General features: G+C 47.4%; 4 protein-coding genes across 4 annotated transcripts; 1 reads left to right on the forward strand and 3 right to left on the reverse strand.

Moving 5' to 3' along the window:
• Positions 1–259: 259 nt before the first annotated feature.
• Positions 260–2,746, reverse strand: BDV27DRAFT_79898 (uncharacterized protein). Its single transcript, XM_032077631.1, has 3 exons — positions 2,276–2,746; positions 2,013–2,223; positions 260–1,959 (listed from the first exon to the last, which is right to left on the reverse strand). Exons 1-3 carry the CDS (start codon positions 2,305–2,307, stop codon positions 316–318), a joined length of 1,887 nt encoding a protein of 628 aa, XP_031930230.1. The 5' UTR covers positions 2,308–2,746; the 3' UTR covers positions 260–315.
• Positions 2,747–4,699: 1,953 nt separating this feature from the next.
• BDV27DRAFT_124348 (uncharacterized protein) lies at positions 4,700–6,043 on the reverse strand. Its single transcript, XM_032066064.1, has one exon. The coding sequence runs from the start codon at positions 5,703–5,705 to the stop codon at positions 4,791–4,793; it is 915 nt and encodes a 304-aa protein (XP_031930231.1). The 5' UTR covers positions 5,706–6,043; the 3' UTR covers positions 4,700–4,790.
• Positions 6,044–6,830: 787 nt separating this feature from the next.
• On the forward strand, positions 6,831–7,691 carry BDV27DRAFT_155243 (putative DEAD/DEAH box helicase; the record flags this gene model as incomplete). Its single annotated transcript, XM_032072103.1, has 4 exons — positions 6,831–6,895; positions 6,969–7,127; positions 7,208–7,470; positions 7,528–7,691. 4 exons carry the CDS (start codon positions 6,831–6,833, stop codon positions 7,689–7,691), a joined length of 651 nt encoding a protein of 216 aa, XP_031930232.1.
• A 2,274-nt stretch (positions 7,692–9,965) lies between these two features.
• On the reverse strand, positions 9,966–12,564 carry BDV27DRAFT_124351 (Zn(II)2Cys6 transcription factor). Its single transcript, XM_032066065.1, has 3 exons — positions 11,440–12,564; positions 11,213–11,356; positions 9,966–11,141 (listed from the first exon to the last, which is right to left on the reverse strand). Exons 1-3 carry the CDS (start codon positions 12,148–12,150, stop codon positions 10,269–10,271), a joined length of 1,728 nt encoding a protein of 575 aa, XP_031930233.1. The 5' UTR covers positions 12,151–12,564; the 3' UTR covers positions 9,966–10,268.
• Between the last annotated feature and the right edge of the window lie 315 nt (positions 12,565–12,879).

The following is a 12,879-nucleotide window of genomic DNA, read 5'->3' on the forward strand; positions in this document are numbered from 1 at the left end:
ATCATTACATATTTCATTCCTACCCTGTTGTACACCTCTCTCTTACATATATTTCCAAGATCGTTGTACCTCTCACTACTAGTCAAAGCGAAAATATCCCAACAGAACACATAAATTAGACCCAATTCTAACTAGACAAATTCTTCTCAGCCATTGCCCTTTTAGTATCTTCTACACTATCTATTTTCTTACATGCTATCGACCAGGAGAACAAAAAGGACGAAGTTTGAAACGAAAAACCAGAAAGCCCGGTATGTTTGTTTTATCAATTCCACTCTATATAAAGTCGTATTGTAAACTATACACTCGCATCATCTAAGATTGAATCATCGATTTAAGATAACTCAACTCATCCATCATTTCTTGCATTTCTGCAGACTGCCCTGGTAGCGAGCTGATGCTGAAGCGATCATAGCCGTTGCTGAGCACTGCACTCTTCTCGTTATGTGTCGTTTCCACATCATCTCGGACGTTTCCTGCAAACTGCACAGTAGAGGGTTCAGGACTTCGGAGAAGCCCAAGTCCTTCTATCCCCCCAAAGAAAGCTGCATGGCGCTTGGGATCTCTTTCGACCTCATCAGCATCACTGATACAAAGACCAGCGAAATCCATATCAGAGGGGGATAAAGAGACCGTAAGACGAGGAGGTGGCAGATCAAGGAGAGGTGAGTCACCACTGATTGTGGTGGGGGAAGACCTTGAATGAACAGTAAGCTGTGGAGTGTTCGGATCACTTGTTTCAGCAGGAACAGAGTTCTTCCACAGTTCTGCAAAATCCACCCCTTCCGGAGCAGAAAAAGTTTGGGTACCATTGTTGAGAGTTAGCGAAGGTGTCATAGACTCAGGAGAGATCACCTCTGTATCCGTACTCCATTCGGAAAAGTGGCTTCTCTCGCACGGAGAGCTGCTTGTGGACTCCTCCGTCGTACTGAATTCAGAGAAATGACTGCCAAGATTTTCTGCATCGAGCTCCTTTTCTCGAGTTTCGAGATCACGCAGCGCTTCGTCCATGACTGATGAAGGAGTATTGGGTAGAGTGGGGAGCCTCTTTTCTGCGAAAGTGAATGGTGTAGGGGTTACAGCAGCCTCAACTGCCACTGGCAAGGCAGTCGCGAGCAAGGAGACGGAGTCCACAGAAGCAACAGAATCTTTGGGGGCATGTGGATAGACCTTATTACCACCATTTCTAGTGGTAATCATTTCATGGTTCGTTTGAAGAGTCAAAGGAGTTCTGGGTGTCGCACGTTCCGTGATTTTTGGATTTAGAGCACGCCGATCCTGGATAGATAGCGCCGTAGTTCCAGGATGTCCAGAGGATGCAGGCCGCAGGGGGAGTAGGCACCCCTTCGACGTATGACTCGTCTGATACACATGGTGATCCTTCGACGTGTTCTGGAGGGTTTTGAGGCTTTCAGTACGCCCGATGACAGGCCTGAAGGACAGTCGGGGCTTCGTAGAATCGCTATTCTGGTCATCTGTCACGTTGAGATCAGGAGAAGATGCATTCCATTGTCGGAAAGCAGCTCGAAGACCCCTTGATCTTGGAGGAGAGACTGATCGAGCAGCTTTACTACCTGGAGCTCTTTGATCATTCTGCATTGTAGCCTTAGGCGTCGCACTATTAGGCTGGGAAGCGCCTCTGTTGGTTAATAAACCTAAAGGGGAAGTGCTGAAAGACCAAGTCGGAGTTGGTTGTTGTAGCAGTGGAGGAGATGTGCGGAGGCGTGGAAGTGCTGGTTTGGGGGCTTGTCGCGGGTTCATATATTTATCATTAGGGTCCATAGTCCGCTCTTCTGTTTGTTGCGGGCTTGGACTTCTATCACAGGGATGAATCGGACGTGTATCCGGCAAAATGACAGGTACATGAAGAACGTTGACAGGCTGGCCGGGAAGAAGAGGACAATGCGATGTGACTGGCTCCGCATGATTGTAGTATTCCACATCATCGTCCAGTAAGTACTAATCTTAGGTTAGACAAAGCTGCCAAACAGAAGCAACGTAAGAATACTGACATAATACCAATATGTGCCGCCCATTTTGAGACCACCGGAGCGAGATGAACCAATATTCTTCGGCGTTCCATCACATATTATGCTAGTAAAACTATGGCATCCCCTCCAATGGCCTGGACCAATACGCCTGTCGTGCTCCATAGGATACGACTTGGCGAAGTTATCCCATGAGCCTAGCAGTTTGACAGACTTAACCTGGGGATTAGTATATCTATTCGGCTATTAGCGTATGCAATGGATTCAGAACGTAGAAAGCGGCTCACAGGAGAAATGTCATTAAAGTTGTCGAAGCCATGGCGGTATAACTAAGAAAATACCAAGAAATAAACAAGATCTGGCGCGGCGAAGGATGGCAGCAAGGCGAACTGAAGTAGGATAATGTACTTTTGAAACAGAAAGAGAGAGACAAGGCAATTTCCCCAAGGCCAGCCTGGACAGATAAATTTATGAACAAAGGAGGGTAACCCGGTGTTGTTTGGGGTGCGCTGTAAAACTTGCGAACGTTGGATTAATAAAGATAAGTCCGCGACTATAAGCTCAAGGCTAAACAAAGTGCCATCACAACCCCCCAATAAAAATCGATACCAAACAGTCTGGCCTCTTGGGAATCAATTGATTCAGTAGCCGCGCCGGGACAGTAGTTAAATTTCGATGCCCCTGACGTGAAATAGGAAATACTCAGAGCCAATGACACTGGTTGGTCGTGAGCTCTAAGCGCTGGCAAGGCGGATAGACGGAGTCGAGAACATTCGTGAAGAAAAGGTAGAAGAATATTGGCGCTTGCTACAGGAGATACTGTGCTTTGACCAAGACTTAAAGGAGTGTGGATATGAGATTCACTCGGTGGAGAGAAACTGGTTAGTCAGAAGAGAACATTTGGAAGAAAAGAGTGGAGAGTCCGGACTCTCGCACTGTGAACAATGGTCGTAAGAATATAAATCAGTCGCAGACTGTGGGCATTGGGGTAGAAGAAAGGTAATCAATCGATCAACAAACGCATACGGAGTAGCTCGACCGGCGCTTATCCTTTGAACCGTACGAAGATCCACCGGCTTTTTGCAATATCCACGTCACGATGTGCACACAAACCCCTGCAAATCACGAAGGGAAAAGGGTAGCCTTTGAGGCTAGGGGGAAATAAAAAAGTAGCGAGGACGCGCGATGAGATCTAAACATGGTTCCCGAGAGTTCCAATCGACCACTCACGGAGCGGGGACCGGAGCTGAAAATGACTGAATTGGTATCCTGTACCTGGCGAACCAAAGACTACTGGGCCTTAGTTGCCCTTAGTAGAGGAGCCAAATGGGGGGGCGGGTGGATAGATGGATCACAACTTTGCAGCTAACCATGCGGTGGCGGATCATGGTGAGAGAAGCGAACCACTTTTGGCTCGCATGGAGACGCTCTCCGGCGAATCTGATTGAATGGAAATCCGGAAAAATAAAAAGGGGGGGGGGAGGGGTTCTGCGTGGCTGGTGACAATACCATACATGATTCTGAGCCACTTGAGAACCGTGGGAAGAAAAAATTATCTGCGAGTGATTCATGGATGATAAGGAAATTTAGACGGCAGCTGAAGATGAACTACTCCACTCCTATTCCTACTACGTACCTAGAATCCTTCAGACTGACTCTACTCTCGAGTTGACGTAGCACCAGACCTGCAGTGATAGTCCAGTCAGAAATATTACGGAGGGAATTGAAGGTGAATCATTCAGTTACTTTTCTACCTCTGACCAGGTAACGTAAGGGTAGCGGGTTGATTACTGCTCCGATACATTTTATTTTTCTCGCCGATCGCCCTGCTCCACCACGTGAGGAACAGGTGCCACGACGCATGGTATTCTTTACTGTATTGGCCATACCAGGAGGTGTAGGACTTACAAGACAGATCAGATCCCATTCTCCTATAAGGAAAACAAAAAGGTTTGATCCTCATCGTTTGGGAAGTACCAGGCGTAAACAAACCTCCCATGCGAACATTTACGTACTGTCAGCGGACAAGGTTAGAGCCTGCTGAAATCTACCTAAACAATTTGTCAAGATTTATTCGCTCCTCGCCTGAGCTAATGGGTATTCCCAATAGCACTAGGACTTGGCCGAAGATCCATCCTCACGGACCAGGCCTCAGCTTAAGGATAGAGCAGGCTAAACTTGCTAGTCTGGATACCAAGTCAGGAAAACTAGACCATTGGCAATATCGGAATGGCAATTGTTCAATGAAATCGTCGGAAATTTATTACAGCACTACTATATCTCATCGAAGCCGGGCGCTACTCGGCCGACCCTTGGATGCTGGGCAACTGACGATCATGCTAAAGTAAACATAGGGAGACTTTAGGGCAATAAGCATCTTTTATTAATAGTATCAGGGCCTTCAATCTTATTTTTTGACCAATAAATTATTGCCATTCACTCCCCAGCAATGGAATTCGTTGCAATCTGTCTCAGCGTCCTTCAAACAGGACAGAAATGGAGGGTAAGAAAAGCATGAAAGGAACGCCAAAAAGAAAAAAGAAGGGAGGAGGGTTATTGTGTCCAAGCTAGTGAGCGAATCATATAAATCCGTGTCTGGCACGGGATTTTCGGCGGCTATGCGGCGCTTGCTGCGAAACATTTGAAACTCATTTCCTTTATTTGCAACAGACCGTTGGGTTTGAAAAGTCACCGATCATGATTGAAATAAATTAGGCGTCAATATCTGAAAGGCTCTGCAATTTGGGACCTTTGAGCGAAACAGACCAACAAAAAAAAATAATAAATAAAAAAAAAGCCAGGTTAGCGAAATGCGTTGCACTTGTCATATTTGCGATTGACAGCACCGAGGACGCATTTCAAAATTCCGTCCGCGCTCAACGTTTGACCCTTGTCACCTCTCCATGGCACTGTATCCACAATATCTCGCATGCCCTCGTTCTTTGACTTGTGGCCTAGGTCATCGTCCAGCATCTGCAGATATTCCTGTGCATGTTTGTCATCCCCAATTTGGAAAAACTGAAGGCCAATCTGCCATGGTGTAGCATTGCATTTATCCAACCTTTTGGCGGCGTTGATGATAACACTCTCCGCGTCATCCGTGAACACTCCGTCTGTGATGGTGATGATGTTGAGCGGTTTCACAGACTCACTAGGGTCCTTTCCTTTGGCTGCTATGGCCTCCACGCGACGAAGGTATGGGTCCAGAATCTGACGCAAACGGCGCCCAGCTGGAGTTGCTCCTTGCGGCTCGACACCGTAAAAGATCTCGCGGACATCATCCGACGTCTTGATGTTAGTATATGCGCCGGTTCTGGGATCAGTTCCTCCGTGTTGATAGTTTAAGAAATATATATCAATACCGTCCTGGTCATGTGCGGTACAAACGGGCGCGATGGCGGCAATAGCATCCGCAGCCTCTTTCCAGCGACCCCCTCTCATGCTACCACTGTCATCTACCAGAAAAATAGTATCAAATTCGCGCAGGAACGAGTAAGGCGAATCTCCAGATGACGAAGCCCTGGATGCCGAAGTATTTGAAGGGTGCTGTGGGGTGTATGGAGGAGGGGACCAGAGATCGGCACTTCCTGCTTGAACAGGTGCACTTTTTGCCTGCATATCGGTTGCCACCTGCCGACGTCGGTCGTACTTTGATGCAGTATTAGACCTGTTGCGAGACCCTGAATAGCTCCGGACTCGTGAATGATGGTTGCCCATAATCAAGTACAGAGTCGCTGCGACTGAGGATTGGGAGATGGTGAAAATAAGTCGTTGTCAGTACACTCGTATGATCTGTGTATATGCAATGAATGACGTTTGTAAGTGAGGTAGGTAGTGGTAATGGTCGTTGTTGCTGTAGTGGCTAGTTCCGTGTTGAGCTCCCACGTATGGAACTGTATCTCGACTGAAAGGACCTGTACTAATATATAAAACAAACATTGAGTAGTAAGAAATGGGAGATTCCTATCATGTGTTACAGTCAACGATTGACCTAATTTCTTAGAACCGTTTCCTCTCCAATCCCATAAAGACATTATTGATGTTTCCACGGTTCTGGAATAGTGAATGGAATCGCCCGACAAGTGCTAGGCTGAATCTGCGACTTCCCCGCTAGTTCGGGAATAACTAAGAAAACTTAAGGGTTCCTAAGGCAGAAAACAAGGCAGCTTCCTCTGTCTCACAGTCAAAGCTGGTTCAATCCCCATAACAACCGTGATGGAGCATAAGGCACAATTCCAGTGGGACATCCCTATGGCAGTGGTGCCCCGACCCGACAATTACATACTTTGCCCTACGTTAACCCAGCACCGCCATTGGAGGCAAGGGATATGATAACAGTACATATACTCCGTATGGGGGTTGGAGTTAATTAGCACAAAGCAAAAAGTGGTACTAAGGTAGTACCGACTATTGTACTACTAGTAGGACCCAAAGGAAACATGTACAGCCTGTAAGGCGCAGCACAGTAGGAGTAGTAGTAGTAGTAGTAGTAGTAGTAGTAGTCATAGTCATGCCTTAGGCCCAGACATCCGTGCACAGCCCCGTTCTGTTCCCTGTACGACATACAGTTGGTCGTACCACCAAATACCAATGTGGAGAGTTTCTAGGGCAATGGATTACATAAGACCATGTTTCTCTGGAGAAAAGCAAGATAAAGAAAAGAAACAGGTTTAAAGCAGCGAGTATGCAGAGTACATGCATCGACTTAGGGTATAAGTGCAGCGGCAACCAAAGGGATCGCCCCATATCAGTTGCCGCACTTATTTGGGCCACGGTCTGTGAGATTACGAGGAAAAAAGCCATGATGTAACTGAGGATATAACCAAGTGCTTGCAGGATACTATGACCAAACTTGGCCTTCCGGTTGTGGATATCTCACCCCAGGGCAAACAGCCACTTTCCTTTCAGTTTGCATCAGTTGCCTCCCCCAATGCTGATGTCAACATTGATTTATCTACACTTGAATTCCAACTGATTCAGGCTGGGCCATACCTTGATCGAAGTATGGGCTCCGCACCAAGACCCTCGTGTTCATGACTTTGAGCCCGATAGATGGCAACGGGAGATCTTGGACCAAATCGACGCAGGAAAGAGCCCCTTCGTGGTGGCCCCGACAAGCGCAGGAAAGACATTTATTTCGTAGGTTCTCTCATTATCTTGTATCTTGTACCTATAGCATTGTGGATTTTCATGAAGACATTGCTAACCTAAATCACCAGTTTCTATGCAATTAAGCAAATCTTAGAGGGCGACAATGAAGGAGCCATTGTCTATGTAGCCCCTACAAAGGCTCTTGTCAACCAAATTGCCGTAGAGGTTCAGGCAAGATTCTCTAAAAACTTCAAAGAAACTGGAGAATCCGTATTGGTGATTCATACGCGTGATTACCGCATCAATAACCCGACTGGGTGCCAAGTCTTGATTACAGTGCCTCACATTCTTCAAATCATGCTCCTTGCCCCCGGGCAAATGCAGACCTATGGTCATCTCGAGTCAAGCGTATAATATTCGACGAGATTAACTGCATTTGGTCAAGCAGACGACGGGGTTATCTGGGAACAACTGCTTTTACTTGCCCCATGGCCAATCATCGCGCTCTCCGCAACTGTCGGCAACCCACAGGAGTTTAACAAATGGTTGGAATTAACCCAGAGGGCAAATGTTAACGAACTGGAGATGATCGAACACAGCACTCGCTACTAGGACTTGAGGAAGTACATATATCACCCTCCAGCTAGCTTTGTGTTTAATGGGTTCTCAACCCCAAGCCTACTCGCTCCACTTGGGCTCGATAATAGTCCGAATATGTCTTTTATGCACCCCTGTCGCGAGCTTGATTGACCGATCTAGAGGCATTCCCAATGATCTGACCCTTTGACCCTGAAGCCCCAATTGCCGGGTTTCATCTGGCGGATATGGAAAACTTTTACCGTCGGAATTTGAAGAGTATGTAACAGAACTGAGGCAACGACTTATACCAGTATGGCTTATCAAGGCTTTAAGACGAGGTATTGGCGTTCACCACGCGGGTATGAACCGCAAGTACCGTCATGTATGTGAGATCCTTTTCCGCAAGGGCTATCTACGCGTGGTTATTGCAACGGGAACGTTAGCCCTCGGTATCAATATGCCTTGTAAGACAGTTGTTTTCTCGGGTGATTCGGTTTTTCTGACAGCCCTTGGCTATCGTCAAGCAGCTGGTCGAGCTGGTCGTCGTGGGTTCGACTTCCTGGGAAACGTTGTCTTCCAAGGAGTCATCTATTCAAAAATCTGTCGCTTGCTCAGTTCGAAGCTTCCAAATCTCAACAGACATTTTCCTATTACGACCAGCTTAGTCCTAGGTTTGTTCATCCTGCTTCATGAATCTAAGTAAGCCCCATACGCTGTGAAAGCGATCAACTAAATCCTTTCATGCCCACGTATCTACCTTGGCGGGCCAGAGTCAAAACATACAGTTCTTCACCATCTCCGTTTCTCAATTAAATACCTTCGGCGCAACTGCCTTTTGGACCAAGGCGGAGCACCACTGAATTTCTCCAACACAATAGCTTACCTCTATTACACTGGGAATTCCAGCTTTGCCTTCCACACGCTGCTCAGTGGGGGTTACTTCCATGACCTTTGCAAAGACATCCGCAATAAACCTAAGCAAGTGCTTTTGATACTAATACTGGTCATATCACACCTATTCGGCTGTCATGGCCTCAGACCAGCTATCTTAGAATCGCAACAGACAACAACCAAAAGCTCACCGTCATTGGTAATCCTTCCACCAATGCCCAAGAAGGCAGCGCGAATTCTGCGTTATCACAACGGAAAGACATTGAATATTTACTCAACCAACACATCAAAGAGGCAGACTGCTTTCTACCTTTAACCAACTTCAAATGCGGAGGCGATACACCCGCCAAGGATATCAGCCCATCAATGGCATTCCTCCCTCCAACACAAGTGAGTTCCGCCTTCGTCGCCCTATCCGGTCACCGCGACAAATGGAACAGTATTCCCGAGCTCTGCGAAAACGTCCGAAGCGGGGTATGGCTCGAGCAAGCCGCTGTCCCTTACGTTGAATTGTACCCTAAGAAAAGAAATAACCCCTTGAACGGGTACCTACTCGACTTCTTCAAGCATGGCAATGTGCACGCCCTCGAAAAGGACAACAGGATCCGCAAGGGTGGCATTTGGTTTGTTCTAGACGACTTTTCTCTCGTTTTGGCTACCATCGTGGCTAGTCTTGAGAACTTCCTCAAATTAGACCCTAACATTGACCCGGAACTATTAGACATTATGGGTAGTGGCGACGTCCATGAAGAAGAATGGGATATTAGTCTTGCAAAAGAAGAAGTCTTCGAGACCAAAGATAAGACTCCCAAGTCAAGCAGAAATCAGAAAATGGGACTTCCAAAACAACCTTCTCCGTCCATGTCGGTCAAAGCTAAAAAGCCTAACGTAGCCGAGAGCTGGGAAGATGAAGTGACTGACGACGAGCCGAACAGAGAAAAGAGGGAAGAAACCACCCCAGGTCTTGCCCAAGAGACTCTCGGTGATCTGAATGGAAACAAAAAGAAGAAGAAGAAGAAGAAGAAGAATACTAGTATTCACGCACAAAGCACGGATGTGACTGACCACGTGTCTCTTGCGAGCGCAATCCTAGAAGGACAGGGCGTCTCTCTAGCCCTACAAGCGTTCAAAATGCTCCAGGCTGAGTTTAACGACAAATTCAAAGCAATGTGGGCATAATATACTTGGGGAAAACTGTCCCATCTTTCTTGTTTTTATTTTCTTTTCTTTCCTTCTGAGAAGGGGGATTTTTAGGACATTCTGCATAACACAGTGGTCTGTGATGGGTCCTAGAAATTGGGGATTATCTTCCATGGCCATCCTATGTTTGTGTTCTGGCATAGAAAATCAAGCTAACCATGGATTATGTGAAGTAACTTTTAAACTTGTCAAGAGTTACCTGTGTCTCCGTCATTTCCGAATACAAGTCGTCCGCGTTACTTTCGCACAATACTTTCTCAAAAGGACTCATGTACATGCATGTTTGGGGAGCTGGTAAAACTAGTATATACCCTATGGCTGGCCGTTCCCCAAGGATTGCATCTAACGCAATCAGTCAACCCGGGAGTAAAGAAAAATACCGAGAGAAAAGCGACATCATAGGTGAATAAACATGGGGTATTATCGTTAACATAAATCGAATAAACAGAAGATGAAATATATATATGCGTAAGTCAGCCTTCGGGAGTTTGTCCAATGCTATTAACAGCGGGAAGGTGATCAGGAAGCCCACGTTCCTACCAAAACTCGATTTGTCGCTAGTGAAACAGTCTCACGGAAGTAAACGCCGTCATCGCCATCCCCAACGCCGTCGAAAATTCCCGATTCACACTCTAGGACCTCAATCAAAGCCAGGGCTTGATCTACGCCCATGCTATGCCCAATGAGCCGAAAGCAGGAAATTACCCATTTGCGCATAGGATGATTCAACGACTCTGTTGCTCCCGCGAGAACCAATGGCCAAAGAAGAAGCAAGCCAGCGACGTAGCTCTGATTCACGGGGAGACTATCGAAGGGACCCATCGGGATGTTCCCCACACTGAAATGGTATGGGACGCTGGCGCAAATGTCGTTGGCGAGCTGACGCGTCGTATTGCGCAGTCTAGTACAGTGCTCTAGAAGATCACTGGAAACTGCAGCTGCTGGCACATTGAGGGAGAGTTGGCGCAGGCAGGTTAGGATGATTTCGCTCACAATGATTCGGGCACAGCGATATTGGTTAAATGTATGGCATGTCCAGAGATCGCTGTATATGTGATATTTGCTGTTGTATGGATGAGGTCCCTGACCCCACATGTTGGACGAAATGTCCGACAATGTTGGGCTTTCAACATTGGTGTACAAGAACTCGGGGGGTAAGGCTGCAATCCATCCCATTAGCTCCGCCTCAATGCCGTAAGCGGCAGATAGGATCTCATGCGGGTCAACTAATAACCCCATGTTAATATCTGCTCGTAAATTGGATAGTCGGCCCGCGATGCCAATCAAACGGTCGCCATAGACATCGACCCTAGTTCGCAGAAACATGGCAACCTTCGAGCAGTCAATCAGGGAATCGGGGACCCGCATCGCTCTTTGAAGGCAGCAAATGATCTGACCCGTGTCATTAGCATATACCGGGACAAGCAAGAGAGTGAGGAAGGGGGGTTCCTATTTCAACATACGATCTGAAACCTTAACTGAACAAACAGCTTCAGTCCATCTTCGTCTTGTAGTTGTTCTGGACCTCGCACTTCAAGTAATGCCGCAGCGCCATAAATATGATTCGTCCATTTCTCAATATTTCCCGGGGCTCTACTCGTGACGACCTGTATTTGCCGTTAGTACAATGAAAAAATCTAGTAAGTGAGGAGAAGAGACGAAGAACAAGAACGAGACAAGTGCGATTTACCTCAAAGATGGCCAGTAACAGAACCGCACCGAGGGTTGGATTAGACTTAGCCTCCTCTTCATCCATCACAGCTGTATACATCAAATTCAGAGCATTGCCATATTCTTTCTCCGCAGCAATCTTCAGAGGTCCATCTTGTCGGATACGCGAAAGCATGGCAGTCCCGACCGCAACAAGGCTTGCCTTCATTGCCTGCTGGCTGAGGGTCACCTCTGGGATCACGAAGAAATCCGGTGAAAACTCCATTATCCAACAGGCCCCGGGCCACGCGTTAAAGCGAAGGAAAAAGCACACGGCTTCATCTTCAGTAAATTGGTATGATGGAGGAGGAGCGATTTTCGGAGACAGGGGACCGGCGACTTGCTGTGCCGCCGGTGGCGATGGATACAGATCGGAAAGATCGTTGAAATCCGATATGTCACTTGTTAGGGACGATGATGTGGTGGTCCCTTGAGGGCTACTCCCGCTTGGGGAAAGCATGCGAGTGGATTTAGGGGACTTTTTAGCCCGTCGTCCGGTGGTACCGGCTTTGGCCTTCCGGACCACCTGTTGGCTTTCATCGCGGAACATCAACGACAATTCATCTCTATATCCGGGACACACGCGGTTTCCCTTGATACACTGGGAGCATGTTGGCCGGGCCTGGTCACAACGGATCTTCCGCGATCGGCATTCACCACAGCCTTTGCTCGGTTTCCCGCAAAAGACCATGTTGGACAAGGCGGGGCTGGTGGCACAAGGCCCACGGGCAAGTTACACTGTTATGTGGATGATGTGGTATGGAATTAAAGTAGGGAGTGTGGATGTTTGGCTCGAATCGGTAACCCATGCGAGATGCCGAGCATACATTAGTGTGTCCGTCTTACAGCGATTGAGAATAAACAGGATGACCCCAGATCGGTTTAGTGGTTCCAGTATGACGAGGCTAACAGTGCAGGGATCCTTTCGAGCTGACAGGTCATGCCCATTGTCCAAGTTCAGTTGATTGTCTGTATTGTGCGAAGTTGATGATGATGATGGGAGTGGGAGGAAGAGGAGGAGGAGGAGGGAGAGAGACAAGAGGATCCCCCACACGACCCCAACCATTCCCCCTTCTCTAAACCTGTTCGGGCAGGCGTTGCGGACATCTTTTCCCGAGGCAGTTTAAACTGTTGTCTCCGCCCTCATTTTTAGGGCCCCTTATCTGATTGGTCATCTGCGTCCGGATTTCCTCCCCGGGATTAACCCTAAGTGAGACTTGACGAAAGTAAATTAATTATGGAGCAATCCCATTGTATGCTATGCTAGTATCCTCACCTCTGATGGAACACCTCCCTGTCTACAGCTTCACACACAATCCAAACGCCAACTTATCCACCTTCCCAAACGGAGCCATCCATATCAGCCACCCCAGAACATCTAAGTCTGACAAGTCAGCGTAAGATGAAGAGATGTGAAACT

The sequence above is a fragment of the Aspergillus caelatus genome (genome assembly GCF_009193585.1).
Source record: "Aspergillus caelatus strain CBS 763.97 unplaced genomic scaffold BDV27scaffold_40, whole genome shotgun sequence".
In the NCBI taxonomy this organism is placed as follows: Eukaryota; Fungi; Ascomycota; class Eurotiomycetes; order Eurotiales; family Aspergillaceae; genus Aspergillus; species Aspergillus caelatus.

Excerpts from the sequence above, each read along its gene's own strand:
- BDV27DRAFT_79898 (XM_032077631.1), bottom strand. The coding sequence starts at position 2,307 with ATGGCTTCGACAACTTTAATGACATTTCTCCT. Across the intron at positions 2,224-2,275 it reads ACTTTAATGACATTTCTCCT|ATATACTAATCCCCAGGTTA; the intron begins GTGAGCCGCTTT and ends ATAGCCGAATAG. Across the intron at positions 1,960-2,012 it reads GCGGCACATATTGGTATTAT|TACTTACTGGACGATGATGT; the intron begins GTCAGTATTCTT and ends ACCTAAGATTAG.
- BDV27DRAFT_124348 (XM_032066064.1), bottom strand. The coding sequence starts at position 5,705 with ATGGGCAACCATCATTCACGAGTCCGGAGCTATTCAGGGTCTCGCAAC.
- BDV27DRAFT_124351 (XM_032066065.1), bottom strand. The coding sequence starts at position 12,150 with ATGGTCTTTTGCGGGAAACCGAGCAAAGGCTGTGGTGAATGCCGATCG. Across the intron at positions 11,357-11,439 it reads TGTTACTGGCCATCTTTGAG|GTCGTCACGAGTAGAGCCCC; the intron begins GTAAATCGCACT and ends CGGCAAATACAG. Across the intron at positions 11,142-11,212 it reads TTCAGTTAAGGTTTCAGATC|ATCATTTGCTGCCTTCAAAG; the intron begins GTATGTTGAAAT and ends GACACGGGTCAG.